Raw genomic sequence first — 14,623 nt, 5'->3', positions numbered from 1 at the left:
ACGGGTGTGCTCTATGCGTTTGTAGCAGGGTTTTCTTTCAAGCAAGTTGGGAAGTCTAAAAGATGGCTTTGTTACTTAGAGAAACTGAACTGCAGGGAAGGGCTTGGACGAGTTCAGTGAATTTTTAACTTCTTGGCTGTGGAAGCCGTCTGTGAAAGGAACCCGTACCTGAGCTGCCCTGGGAAAGCATGCAGGAGTGGGGCCGCTCCAGGGGTCCCTGAGGAGCCCTGCTGGAGCCCAGCCCTGCCTGTGGGGACGGTGTGGCCTGGGTCTCTGGTGCCGCCCCCCCGGGGTTTGGAGCTGAGGCCCTGGCTGCAGGAGGACGTGCTCCAGCTCACAGGGTGGGCACTGCGTGTCATTGCTAAGGGATAGTGACCGCGTCATCCAGACCAGAGACCTCTAAATTGTTTCAATCAACAGGCTTAGGAATTTTGGATTTCCCCCCATTGTAGGCATATATATTGTTTTGAACCAAGCAAGCATGTACATTTTAGAATTTTTAACTTTTTTTCTGTAATTGGGAATAACTTGATTTTTAAAGACTAAGGTTTCAAAATTCACGCCTGGATTAGAAAAAGAAATGAGAAGAAACCTGTGGGAACCCAAGGAGATTTGCCTGTCTGTCTCTTTCTACCATTTTTGAATGAAAGGCATGAGGATGCGAGCAGACCAGTCATGTGCATTTCCTCGCTGTGGCTCTCCCGGCGGGGGGTGGGCAAGGTGCCCAGGTGCCTGTGACTGCCCAGAGTGGCCATGAGTGCTCTCAAGTGCCCCAAGTGCCCCTGAGTACCTTGGGTGCTGCAAGCGCCCGTGAGTGCCCTGTGAGTGCCCATCAGCATCCGAGAGTGGCCCCAAATGCGCCAAGTGCCCATGTGTGCCCCAAATGCCCCCAAGTTCCCTGAATAACCCTGAGTGACCATGATTGCCCCCAAGAGCCCCTAAGTCCCCTGAGTGCCCCAGGTCCCCGTGACTGCCCCCGTGTTTCCCCGAGTGCCCCTGAGTACCCGAGTGCCCCAAGTGCCCCTGAGCCCGCATGTGCCCCTGAGTTCCCCCGAGTGCCCTTGAGTGACCCTGAGTGACCTGGATTGCCCCCGATTGCTCTGAGTGCTCCTGAGTGCCCAGGGTACCACTTAGTGCCCCGAGTGCTCCTGAGTGCCCGTGAGTGCCCCCAAGTGCCCTTAAGTACCCCGAGTGCCTGTGAGTGTCCCTGAGTGCCTGTCTTGAACGTCAGTGTCTGTCCTCCGCTCGGCGGCAAGCTTATCTGGTCTATACAAAGGGGAAGTCGACAGTCCTTCTTGTGGGGTTATTGGGAGGATTCTCGGCATTTGTGGCATTGAGCTTAGCTCCTGTTGCCCCTCTTAAAGGTTAGATGAGGGCCGGCCCGGTGGCCGAGTGCTTAAGTTTGCACGCTCCGCTGCGCCGGCCCAGGGTTTCTCCAGTCCGGATCCTGGGCGCAGACATGGCACCGCTTGTCAGGCCACGCTGAGGCAGCGTCCCACATGCCACGACTAGAAGGACCTACAACTAGAATATACAGCTATGTACTGGGGGGCTTTGGGGAGAAGAAGAAGAAAAAGAAAAAAGGTTGGCAACAGATGTCAGCTCAGGGCCAATCTTAAAAGGAAAAAAAAAGGCTACGTGAGTATATTTTCCCTGTCATAACTCACACTCATAATGTCATACCCAAAGATACGTAAATAGAAAGTTTTTGACGTGTTCTTACCAAAAACACTTCAACCAAAAAATTGATACAAGTCAAGGTTTGAAAAGTGTGGTTGGGTCTTTTTTGGTATTTAAAATAGTTTTCTCAGCTCAGACTGCTACAACGAAACATCATAAACTGGATGGCTTAAACAGCAGACGTTTATTTCTCAAAGTCCTGGACGGGGGGAGTCTGAGGAGAGCGGGCAGATGTGCTGTCTGGCGAGGACCCTCACCCTGGTTTGCAGAGGGCCCCTGGTCACCGTGTCCTCACGTGGGCTGGGGAGACCTCTCCGAGTCTCTTCCTATAAGGGCATTTTTGACATCATGAGGCCTCCACACTTAGGACCTAAGTAACCTTCTGAGGGCCCCACCTCCAACTACCATCACATCGGGATCAGGGCTTGAACATGAGAGTTTTAGGGGGAACAAATATTCAGTCCACAGCAACATTGTAATGTGCTTTGCCTTAAACTAGGAAGCCAAAATTATATTCGCTAGAACCAAATATGTAGTCCGCAAGCAGAGACAACAACTGAATGCTCCAGGGTGACACCGCCAAGGGGACTCTGTCTCCGTCAGTGCTGGCCCCAGATGAAGCTGGCTTTCTTCCCTCTTTGTCCCCACGCTTCCTTCCTCCCCAGTGTCTAAGGGCCTCTAGCAGCTCTTGAGTTGTCCAGTACCCGTGAATGGCGGGCCAGACCGCTCCCCAGAACTGTGCCCTTTCCCCAAAGCTCCGGGCCCTCAGGGCACAGCTGTCAGCTGTTTTTTGTGTTAATTCCCTGATTAAGTCATTCTCAGCTGTGAGAAACACTGTCATTGTTTTTTTCCTTTTAAAAAAGTAACTTGTTAGTCAAATAAGTCTCTAATAGGCTAGGACTGGAGAATGTTTTTAGGGGGACCTCCGTCATACTAAATTCCTTTGCACCCCACCTTTGTTCTATGAAGGCAGGGGCTCCTCGCCTTGTTGCCCCGTCTTGCGCCAGTCGGCCTCCTCTGCTGAGCACCGATGCATCTCGCGCCTGGAGGACAGGGCGCACTGAGGTCTTCAGCAACAATCTAACAGTTTACAAACACTGATGTTGAGCGCTAGCTGCATGCCAGCACGGCACTGTGCCGTTTACTCCTCACAGGAGCACTGTGAGAGAGGGGCTGCCACTCCTGAAGGTCACAGATAAGAAAACAGTAGCAAAGGTGGTGTAAGCAATTTGGCCCAGTCACCAAGCCCAAAGACTAATAATTTTCAACAATTGCTCACATTTATTGTGCACATGCTATCTGCCAGGTGCAACGCAAGTGCTTTGCATGAGCTGTTCACTTAACCTTTGCTCTGATCCTTTGAGGTTGGTTCTGGTGTATTATCTTCACTTCTTAGAAGAGGAAACAGGGAGAGGTTAAAACAACTTGGTCACGTTAGACGACTTGTAAATTGTAGACCCAGGCTTAAAAGAAAAAAGTGGAAACTAACCATGGAATGAAGAGTGGAGTTAGTTGTGAGGACTTTTCTTGGGCCAATCATGTTTTTGAAGCGTAAGCCACGGTAATTTCTAGAACCAGCGTAACAGCTGTGTTCCTCTGTATAAACCCAGGCCATGCGGTATAGGTTCTGCTTGCGTCTCCTGCGTCTGGGCACAGACGACCGGCCGGGCAGCAGACAAATCGCCATTCCACGTGAGGGACGGCCACGGCTCCACAGCCCAGCCCGCCAAGCCGTCAGCTCTTCTCACAGGCAGAGCTGCTGAAACCCAAACCTGACACTTAAAACCAAGAAACGCCGGTCTGTGAACCACTGGCAGGCCATTCAAGCTTGTGGAAGAGTCCTTCAAGAAAACCCTAGCTCCCGATGATTTCTCTCCAGTCATTGTATATGAAGCGGGTGAGAATCTGAAAAATGAGTAAGTTTGCCACCCAGATGAGGATGTGGGGTGGCCAGACGCATTCCCGGCACAGTCCACGGGGATAAGAGCCGGCATCTGGTGGGGAGCAGTCACAGGAAGGAAGGGGGAGAAGGTAAATAGTTCGTTTCTTTTGGCCTTTTCATATTAAGGAGGAGCATGATTATGAGAGTACTAAAATTACATGGTATTCTGTCAGGGGAATCTTTTAAAATTCACATGACTTAGAGAATTAAAAAGATAGAATTTAATATTTGGGTTATTAAGAGCACATCTCAAGCAAAAGCAAGGCAAATGTGGTTCAGGCAGAAGTTGTATATAATTTAAAGCAAATGGAGAGTTTTTCTCATAATTTAGAAGCAACTTCCCCCTGAGGGCCTAAAGGTTCACAAAAATTAGAATAATTTAACCAGAAGGCCTCTTAATGATGTTTTTCCCAGTTGGGGGTATTATTATGTATCTGTCTAATGCACAGTATGTTATGGAACTGTGGGTAACAGGGAAAAACATTTTTATGTATCTTACTTTTAGATTCAGATGTTGAACAAAAATAATAAGGTATACTCTCAAAAACCTTAAATCACTCATTGGCCTTTGTATCAAAGCATTTCTAGTCTTACGAGGTACTCTCTAACCTGCGAGATTAAAGGAACTAGGAAATGGGCACGAATATTGTGGCATTCTTTCCAAGGTAATTTTGTTCAAATTTCATCGCTTTTCAGTTTTCCCATAATGTGTGTTTTAACACTTACAGTATTCCAATTACATCAGAAAAACATGAAAATTACTTTAATTCAATCATTTTATTTTTAGAATAAAATATTTTTCAAATCCATTTGATAATAAATATTTTAATAAATATAACAAATAAATATGTTAGTTTACATGCTTTCATGAACACAAAATTATATAAATAAATATTTTAAAATAAATTATGCTTGAGTGTTTGATTCTATAAACAATTTGGTAAAGAAATAGCTTATAAATTCTTGCTCCTCTATTAAAGGGAAAAGAAAAACACATTCATTGAGGACATTTTCCCTCCTTAGCAATTTGCTCATGAAAACTTAAAAACAACTTATCCATAGTAAATGTGAAATATACTTGAAAGGCTATCAGTCACATCCTCCACATCTTGGGGGTGACTGACGTAAACAGGCATGAGAATCTGGACCAGCTTAAGCGGGACCAAGTCAAGCCAGCCCCTCCCCAGGTCTTAACCCACATCCTATTAAAATTTCTTTGGTTCAAATTTTTATAAAAATGACTCGAAGGCTGGGAGAGACCTGAGCTCTTTAGGAAGAATTCAGATAGCTCATCATCCTGTTGATGGTCACTGCACGGATTCTGAAGGCATGAAGAAGGATGCAGAGCTTGACTTTAGTTTTATAAAAATCCAGTTCTTCAAGGGAGGGCTTTTGTGGCACAGTCTCACTGTTGAAGTTCAGGGCCTGGGAGAATAAAAATTGAGCATTTCATATGTGGTATTCCAAAATTAAAAGAGTCATCCGTAAAAATGGGTGAAACCAATGCACGTCTCAGAGCCTGCAACCCCCTCCCTCACTACGTCTCCTCAACCCAGATGGACTCCCAGCCAGATGGCCAGGCCGAACCTGAGAAAAGAAACGCTTGTGCTCCCAGCCCCTGTGCTGCAGTGAGCTCTGAAGAGGCCTGAAAGCTCTTTAGAAAATCCGTGGTGAGAGCTGCATTTTAGCAAAGACCAGTTGTGTTACAGCACCATCTGTGGCACTAACTGATTTTCATGTGTCACGTGGAGAAGTCAAGTCCTTTTTAGAACAGAGAGGTGACGGACTGCTGTTAACTGGAACTCTCTATCAGTAACAAACCTGTTCACTAGACACTCGTGTGCGTCAGATAAGGACCTGGCAACAGATCCCCCAGTGTTGGCCCTTTAAATTGATAACACAGTGCAAGACCTTATATCTGCACAACGATCAATACCTTCATTTGTTCCTCACAAAACGCCTAAAAGAAAGGTGGATGGGTAAAGCCACTGCATCTTACAGAGGAAACCAGAGGCACAGAGGGGTGAATGGCTGATTACCAGCAGAATTGATTCCAGCACCCAAATCATCCGACTCTTGGACCTGAAAATGAAATATCATCTGCAGCTCTCTAGATGGCTCTGTTCTTTGATGCTTGTGTGAAGTTTTTGGCACCAAAAAAAAGAATGAATGAATGAAATATAAATAAATTCCTTTTCAGACAATGATTTCCGACAGCATCTTTTTCCCCAAGCCCTGGTCACCAAGGCGCTCGCCCTGCTCCTTCTTGTGTGGATGTTTCTGTCTTGTATCACATGTGCTACGGCGATTCAGGAAATTACAAAGCAAGTTCTTGTCGATGAATAACACTGAGGATGTCCCTGGGTGATAGGTCATTTCTTTACTTCATTCACATTTTAGCTCAAAATGGGTCATACCCAGGCACGAGCCGCTTGTCTTCTCTAGCCGGGTCTGCAGCTGTGCACGCCAGCCCTTGCGGGCATGTCCTGCCACATCTAGAGGTGAGAAGGTTGGTGTTGTGGAGTCCCTGCGATGGGGGCTTAAATCCTAGCTCTGCCACTTACAAGCTGTGTGACCTCGGACAAGTGGCTGACTCTCAGCTTCGGTTTCCTCCTGGTACAGACCCCACATGGCTGCTGTGAGGACAATGTAAGGAAATGTCTGAAAACATCTGCAGGGAGCCTGGTGCCGGCACGTGGCCACAGACGGAGGCTGCTTTCCCCGACGCGGCTGCACCGGCCGGCCTCTGGGGGGCACCCTCCAGCCGGTGCTTTGCAGGGCCTTGCCAAGGGGCATTTCAGGCCTCTCGCAATCCAGGAAGGGCTGATCTTACACTTCTGAGGGGACCCTGGCTGGCTCTCAGCAAGAAGAAGGCACTCCCCGACAGGATGAAGGCCTCACCTGCATCAGCTTGTCAATGGCTGTCAGCATGTTCTCATCCGGAAAGATCTGCCTCTGAGGATCCATCAACAGCTTGGCATTCATGGCCTTGAACTCCACCTGGTACATCTTCAAGTCCTCATAGATGCTGCTAAGGCACAGCGTCTGGGTGAGGTGACACAATGGGGAAGGAACCGTTGAGACGGGCTAAAACGTTTCCCCCTCGCTGGATCTGAGGAAAGAGTTTAGTGTCTTACCATCATAGAAGAGGCCTTTCCGGGGGTCAGGCAACTCCCATTCTAGAAGGAAAAACAATCAGGATCAACGATATGAATGCATAATACGGGCTGACACCTTTCATTTTCTGACTTACAGTTATGAAAGAGATCTCTCTGGAAGCCAGGCAACTCTCGTTCTAGAGGAAAAAATCACATCAAAGATATTAATTCTTAATAGACATTTTTCTGAGTTTTCTTCTCAGACATCTCTTTAAAACATAATATAAAATTTACCATCAACTATTTTTAAGTGTAGAGTTCAGTAGTTAAGTATAGTCACACTGTGTGAAAAAACAAATGTTTTGTAACTTTTTTTTCGAATCTGACTTCTGAAGTGGGGACTGTTAAAGTGCCATGCTGATGGAGACCAGACACGTGCACGCTCTGGACGAAGACACGGTTGGAGGCACCCTGAACAGCACGAGAGGCTTTGGGCCGTCCGTACCGGGGCGAGTTCCAGGGGGAGGCAGGCCGCCACGGTGCTGCTCTTGTCTTTTGTGATATCCTCATGATCGATCTCTTCAGAAGTGCAGGAGTAGAATTCTAGGGTTTGCCTGGCCTGTAAAAAACGAAGAGAGACCCAGTTTAAAATATTAAGAGGGCACATGGCTCTGCGTGAGGCTGGCACCCTAGGTGCCAGCAAAGCGAGAGCTGGCTGCCCTCAGCCTCCATCTCTTCCACGTAGGGAGCTTGGGCCCTTCAGAAGACAAAGAACAGGTCACTGACTTCTTCCTCCCTCCCTCCTCTCCCTTTGCTTATGACATGTCTCTCTGGATGATATGCCTTTCTATTACGTAAACACCATAAACCATTTCAGCAGGCTGTGCTAATCGATTTCTACACCACGCTGGGACACTGGCTTCTGGTGAAAACAGGTTTTTTCTTTTGCCAAAGCACCTGTGTTTTATGAATATCTTTTCCAACTATAACTTCTAAGGGGGGAACTGTTAAGGTCAAAATTTGATGCATATATCAAACATGCAACCCTAGAGACAAGCGGAGGTTTTATCTGTGGCGCGCACACACAGATGTCAAGTTACGAGCACACTGGAAAGCACTGTTGAATGTCATTATGAAATTGATCTTCAGAGGTCAGCAACCTCCTCACTGAGGATGGGGATCATTTTTCCATTCAAGAAGCCTGATGTGTGCCAGGTACTAGGCTCGGCCCTGAGGAGCATGACGAAGAAGAAGACAGTGCTGTGCCCCCCAGGGCCCTAAGTCCAGCTGCAGATGTGCGAGCGCCCAGGTGGCTAGGAGACGCACTGCAGGGAAGAAGCACTGAGAAGCTGTGAAGGCTCTGAGGAGGGCATGGACAGGGAAGCACAGGCGTCACCAGAGATGGGACATCTGCATGCAGAGGCTTAGGATGTTGACAGGCAAAGGAGGGAGAATCTCAGGCAGAGGGAGCTGCACGAGCCATGAATCGAGGCTCGAGAGTGCAGAATGTGTTTGGGAACAACTAGTGAAACCCGTCAGTGTAGACATAATGACACTCCCACCAAAGGATGTCCACTCCCACGCCCTGGAGCCGAGGGCGCGTCATGCTGCACAGCGAAGCCAACGAAGCTTGCTACCAGCTGACTGTACAACAGCGAGGCTCCCTGGGACATCTGAGTAGGTCCAACGTGATCACTGCGTCCTTCTCAGCGGAAGGAGGAGGCAGGAGAGTCAACGTCAGACTAACGCCGCACGAGAAAGGCTCAGCTGGCCACTGTTAGCTGTGATGACGGAAGGGGCTGTGCACCGAAGAATGTGGGCGCCTCTAGAACGCAGGGCAAGGCAAGCAACCAGACTGTCCCCTGGAGTCTCCAGCAAGGGACACGGCTCTGCTGACACCTTCGTCTCAGCCCAGTGGGGCCCATTTCCAATTTCGGCCTCCAGAGCTGTAGGATCACAAAGGCGCCCTGGCTGCTTTGCGTGCGCTGTTTGCACAGGTGCTCACAGACCTTGGCAGCCAACGTCCGGAGCCCGCTGCGAAGGGTGAGGTTTGGAAACGAGGGCCCTCTGTTGTGGTTCTTCAGATCTTTTCAAGAGAAACTGGAAATCTGGATTCTTATATGAAAAGTCCACTTTTCTCAATGGAATCAAACTCAAAAATCAAAATAAATACAAAGGACATGGGCCTAACTATACAAGTCCGTGGGCTGGATAAGGCCTGCAAATTGCATACATTTGCCCCCTCTTTTTTCTGCCAGGGGCTAGCTGACTTGTTCTGGCAAATTTGACAAAGGAGTGATATAAAAAATATCAAATTGAGTTCTGCAGTCTTTTGAGCTTTGGTGCCCTATCTGGGAGTGGGAGAGTCAGCTTTTTCACAGAAAGCATCTATTTCGGTTGGAGTCCCTAAATTTTCCCCCTATTGAACCTCTCCTGGGGACTCAAAGTGCTGACCTCCGCAGCTCTCACTGGGTGAGCTGCTTCCTAACCAAGGTCGCCGGAACTGCACCTAGCAAGGGGCAGCAGGCTGTGAGCGACAGAGGGGGAGTTCTTTAAGAAGGCCACTGGCATTGAGCTTATCTTAAGATATTCACAAAGCAACAAGCTAGAAAATATTCAAGAAAGATTCACTAGAGAGCAGGAAGGCAAGACGACAGCTTTTAACACACTGGCCTTTGGTCGCTGCAGCAAAAGCAGTAACTAGGGGAGCACTTTTAAAAGGAAAAAACCCACTTTTTTTTTCATTAAAATATGAAACCTAAAAAAATGAAGCAGCTGTAAATAAAATTAGATAACCCTGTTCCTAGAAAATGAAGGCTGGATGTGCACTGTCACAGGTCCCCTCAATGCGTGGCTCTGACGAGATGCGTCAGTACGTGACAGGGAGGCCTAATTCATGCTCGCAGCCCCTGGAGCACAGAGGCTGCGCCTGGTCACACCGGCCTGCGGTGATACGTGGGTCAGAGACACACTGTTGGCAGGCTACAGGGAACACTGTAACTAGCCACTTTCCCCTGTCTAGACACAGCCAGAATGAATGCCATGATAATTTATGACCCCTCCTGCTTCCTCTGGAGACACAATTTCATTGAGACTCTTTCGCGCATAGCTGGGCCATTTGTGAAGTTCCCCTCCTGACGGCTCCTGAGGACCTTCCCCCATTGCCTGCAGTTCCGCCAGGTGACCAGGGGCTCCAAGAAGCCCCTTCCCTACAGAGGCTGCAAAGTGGAACAAGGACACTGAAAAGCTCACCTTCTGAAGCGTGTTGCTGACGGTCCTCAGCAGGTTTTGGGAGTGGTTGAGGCACTGGAACATTCCTGGGCCTGGTGTGGCTGTGGGGAGGTTCCTGGCCAAACTGAGGTGGTCCAGGTGGTTTAGGAGGACCAGGATGGCCACAAGGAGGAGGCCTGGAAGCAAGGGGCAGGTCACGTTTGTCAGCCTGGTTTGGCTGCCCTACTTTCCATCCTTCTGGCCATCCCCACCCATCCACCCACTGCCAATTTTCCTTCAACATCTGCAGATGCATCAAGTTCTCGGAAGGCCACGCTCTCCTCTAGGGCTGGAAGCCAACCCGCTGTGAGGGCCCCCTAATGAGCTCAGATAAGGGTAAGGGACTCAGAGCCCACCCAGAGAAAACCTCCATTTCACAAGGAGGGGAACTGAGGCCAGATGGTGAAGTGACTGGCCCAGACTCATAGTTTTGGAAACCGGGGGCCGACAAAGCCTCACTCTGAAGCCGGCTGGGATCTGCCCTCTTGGAGCTGTGGCTGGGGAGCCCTGAGCAGGAAATCGACCGCACGGGGCCTCCGCTTCTCATCCGTGGAGTGGGATAAAGACACTTAGCTCCCGGGCTGTCTCAGGAGGAAAGGGCCGCCGTCCCCCAGGGCGCGGGCCGCCGAGCGGGGCGCCGCTACTCACCGCGCGGGGCGCACATGGCGAGCGGGCGCTGCGCCGACTCTGGACTGGCCGCGGGACGCCGACGGGTGGACGCCGCAGGTGAGGGCGGTGGTGGCGAGCCCGGCCCGGGGGGTGACATTTTTATAATTGCCCCGAGGCGCGGCAGGACTTTCCCGGGACCTGCTCCCTCGCTTGCTTTCTCTCTCTGTCTCTCTCTACATCAGCCTCTCGGTGACACGTGGAGTCCGGCCCGCGGCGCTGGCGCGCTTTCGGGTTCACTCGCGGCCCGGCCGCAATCGTTCCGGGACGGCCCCCCGCCTCCGGCCGCCGCTCGAAGCGAAAGTGAAATCCGCGCAAGCCGCGGCGCGGGGTCCCCGGGCAAGCCCGTCCCCGCCCGCCGCCCTCCGCGCCCGCCGCCCGGCCCGCGCCCCGCCGCCCGGCAGCGCCCCCTCCCGACGGAGCGCCCGCCAGTGCCAGCCACTTCGCAGCTCCTCTATCCAGGGTGGGCCCTGATGGTGAGGGACCTCCCGCCCAATTCTGGGTGGGGGTGGGCAAATCATTCATTCATTCATCATTCATTCAGATGGTCCTCTGCTTACTAGGCCGACGTTGTGCCAGGTGCGCGACACCCCGTGCGAACAGGTCTCTCCAGGGCACTCCCACACCAAATCTGACTCAATGCGTTTTGTTCTTGGGTACCATCTTAAACATGAAAATGGATGAAACTAGACTGGCTGCGCAATAACTACTTTCTCAGAGAACCCAGTTTCCTACATTGTCCAGGAGAGAATCGTTACAATTTAGTGGGATGGGTGCACAGGGTCCTGGGAGGAGAAGCCCAGACAGAGGGCACCTCAGCAGGAGCCACGGGGCTGAGGAGGCAGCGAAGGCTCCCAGAAGCAGCGGCCTCTGATCTGAGTATGGAAGGATGAGGAGGCATTGGGCTGCTCCCAGTGGGGTGGGAGGCAGGTTCTAGGTGGAGGGAACAGGCGTCAGAGCACAGTCAGGGAGGGCGGAAGGAGGTGGTGATCTCGCGGTTCTGCCGTCAGGTGTGAGGTTGGAGAAGGCAACGGGCTGCACCATGAGGGCCGTAGATGCCATGCTAAGGAGTGTACATTTCTGCTGAGCGTGGTGGGGAGCCTTCTAGGGTTTTAGGCAGGAGACATGGTCGGATTTGCGTGATGGGACTATCCCTTCCACAGCAGCGTGGAGGATGGATCCCAGGGGTCAGGAGTGGAGCCCGGGTGGCAGTTGGGAGGACGTGGCCAAGGCCCCATTCAGAATGGAGAACAGAAGGTGGGCAGGAGGGGTTCTCTGTGGGGAGAGAACAAGGCTTGGTAACTCCTCAGGTATGAGAGAAAGGCGGGCACTGAGCATGGCTGAATGGAGGTGGTTCCAGTTCCTGCACAGGGTTCCTGTAAGAGGGAAGTGAGTTTGGAAGAGATGGTGAGAAATTCCATTTTGGATGTGCTGGGTTTGAGGTTCCTGTGGGGCTTTTCAGTTCACTCATTTCTACCACAAGTGTTAGTCACCCTGGGTGTGTGTAAAAGGGAGAGATGTTTGGTCACCCGCTGAGAACTTCCGATGGGTCTCTCTGCATGGAGGCCCCTGGACTTCACAGTGGAGCTGCCAGTGCCCAGCTTTGTGCAGACGCTCCTCTTGGAGAGGGAAAAGCCTTTTGGGATACAGGAGGGAAGAGTGAGTGGCTTCCTCCTTCTCTCCTCGGGGCCCCCATTGAAGTCAGGAGGGATGAGGTCACTGTAAGCCTTGATGCCACCATGAACACTGAGCAGGGCTAACCTCTACTGAAGATGGGGTGATGACACCAATAGGGAGAAAGCTGTGTTAGACCCTGGTCTGATTCAAGCTCTCTCAGTTATAGACATCAGCCCCCCAGGTGGATCATCTGCTCAAGGGTGATGAGGCCCCCACCACAGGGACTTTTAGATGTGTGTAAAGTGAGAGCGATAGTTGATCTCGAAGGCTCCTTCCCATGCTGCTGTCTGTGAATCCCCCCGTGGGAACAGAGACCACACATTGTGAGAAACAATTGCATCTAGCGGATTGTGTAAAGCAAATGACAGGTGCAGAGCTGTGCTGCTGTCATAGGGGTTTAGGATGGAGTTAAACGTACTTCAAGTCAGAATGAAGTGAAGTTTATCACAGCTGAGCTGTTTCTCCCCTCGAAGGGCTGTCTCTTAGGGAAAAGTAATTTCTGTGGCATACATGAGCACAGGTCCTCTGCTCACCGTGGATTCTTGGCCACCAGACAGTTTCTAACCTATGCTCTTGAGAAACCGTTCTCTGATGTGCTGCACATACTGTAGCCAAGAGGAAATGAAAACCTTCTTCTGGAATAACATTCCTTTTCTATAAGAGACAGTCTTTGCCCATGATCACTACTACATAGTGTCTAGCATTGTACTGGAAGTTGTGGCCAGAGCTATAAGGAAAGAAAAAGAAATGCAAGATTTAAAAATTGGAAGGAAAAGGCAAACCTGTCATTATTTACAGGTGATGTACAAGAAAAGCAACAGAAACAATAGACCAAATACTAGAAGTAATAAGAGGATTCAGCAACTTTACTGAATACAAATATCAACTTTCAAAGATCAACCAAATCTCTCTATTTGCAACAACCATTTAGAAAATACAATAAAAATAATATACCAGATAATAAAACAAATAGATAATAATAAAGAGAAGATACCTTCCACAGTAGCAGCCAAACTATAAAGTAACTGCCTGTAGGTAAAGAAGCAGTGCAGTGGTTAAGAGTAAGAACTCTGAACTGTTTGAATCCAAGTTCTGTTACTTACTTGCTGTGTGTTCTTGGGCAAGTTGCTTGTCTTTCTCGGCTTAACTTCCTCATCTGGAAAATGCTGATAATAAAAGTATCCATATTATAGGGTTGTTGTGATTATTACCTGAGTTAGTATAATTATAGAATAGCCTTTAGAGAAAACTTTAAAAGTCTAATCAAGAAAATAGAGTGATTTAATTTAAATGGGAACACATTCCATACCCTTGGGTGGAATATCTTAATATATAAAGAGCTCAAGTCTCTTTTAATTAATTCACATATTCAATGCAATCTCAATACAAATTACAAATAAATTTTCTGAGGAACATAATAATTAACCTACTCCAAAGTATATAGGAACAGAAGCCCATGAATATCTAAGCTGAACTTGTAAAGGAATAATGAAGATGAGGGAGTAGCCGCACCAGATAGAAAGATATCGTTCAAAGCAATGGCAGCAAAAACAGGGTTGGGCAAAAGACCAGTCAAATGGACCACTGAAACAAAATAGAGAAATGAGAGATGGACTTGTTTTTATGGGTATTGGGCATAAGATACAGATGGTACCCAGATCAATGAGGAAAGCATGGATTATTTGGTGGAAAATGCTCACTATATGGACTCCAACCTAGGACGACACACAGAGGTGAAGCCACTGGGAAGTGGATGAAAGACTGAAAAGTAAAGTTATTACAGCAGGAGAAGAAAATGGAGACTATCCTTCTCACTCAGCAGGAGGAAGGACTTCTTAAAGACGTCAGAGCTCCAAACCATAGGGAAAAATACTGATAAATTTGATTACAGAAAAATCAAACAGTTCTGTGGTGTGATTTCCTGTTAACCATGGACAAAGTTAACAGACAGCTGACAGATCGGGAGAAGATATTTTGCAATGTCTAAAACCAAAGGAGAGTATACAAGGAACTCTTGCAAGTCAGCAAGAAAAAGACAGAAACTCCAATGAAAATGGGCAACGCTTGTAAACAGGTAGTTTACAGAGAGGACACTCCAAAGGCTAACCAGTATCAAGAGAAGCTCAGATATATTATAATCAGAAAAATACAACTGGAAACATGAATGATAAATCGCTATATACCTATTAGGTTGGCAAAAATGAGTATATTGGATACTGACAAGTGTTGGAAATGGAGAATTTCAGGATCCTTTTTATAATGCAAGTAGACTGAAGCAGCTACAACGGAG

At 49.0% G+C, this 14,623-nt stretch overlaps 1 protein-coding gene across 1 annotated transcript; it reads right to left on the bottom strand.

Annotated features, from left to right (window-relative positions):
- Positions 1-4,463: 4,463 nt before the first annotated feature.
- On the bottom strand, positions 4,464-11,018 carry IL12A (interleukin 12A). Its single transcript, XM_046659162.1, has 7 exons — positions 10,639-11,018; positions 9,973-10,127; positions 7,226-7,339; positions 6,876-6,917; positions 6,760-6,801; positions 6,524-6,667; positions 4,464-5,047 (listed from the first exon to the last, which is right to left on the bottom strand). The coding sequence occupies exons 1-7, from the start codon at positions 10,754-10,756 to the stop codon at positions 4,892-4,894; spliced, it is 771 nt and encodes a 256-aa protein (XP_046515118.1). The 5' UTR covers positions 10,757-11,018; the 3' UTR covers positions 4,464-4,891.
- Between the last annotated feature and the right edge of the window lie 3,605 nt (positions 11,019-14,623).

This window comes from Equus quagga, chromosome 4 (assembly GCF_021613505.1).
Source record: "Equus quagga isolate Etosha38 chromosome 4, UCLA_HA_Equagga_1.0, whole genome shotgun sequence".
NCBI classification, from domain to species: domain Eukaryota; kingdom Metazoa; phylum Chordata; class Mammalia; order Perissodactyla; family Equidae; genus Equus; species Equus quagga.
Note: the sequence above shows the minus strand (reverse complement) of the source record. Positions and strands in the feature narration are given on the sequence as shown.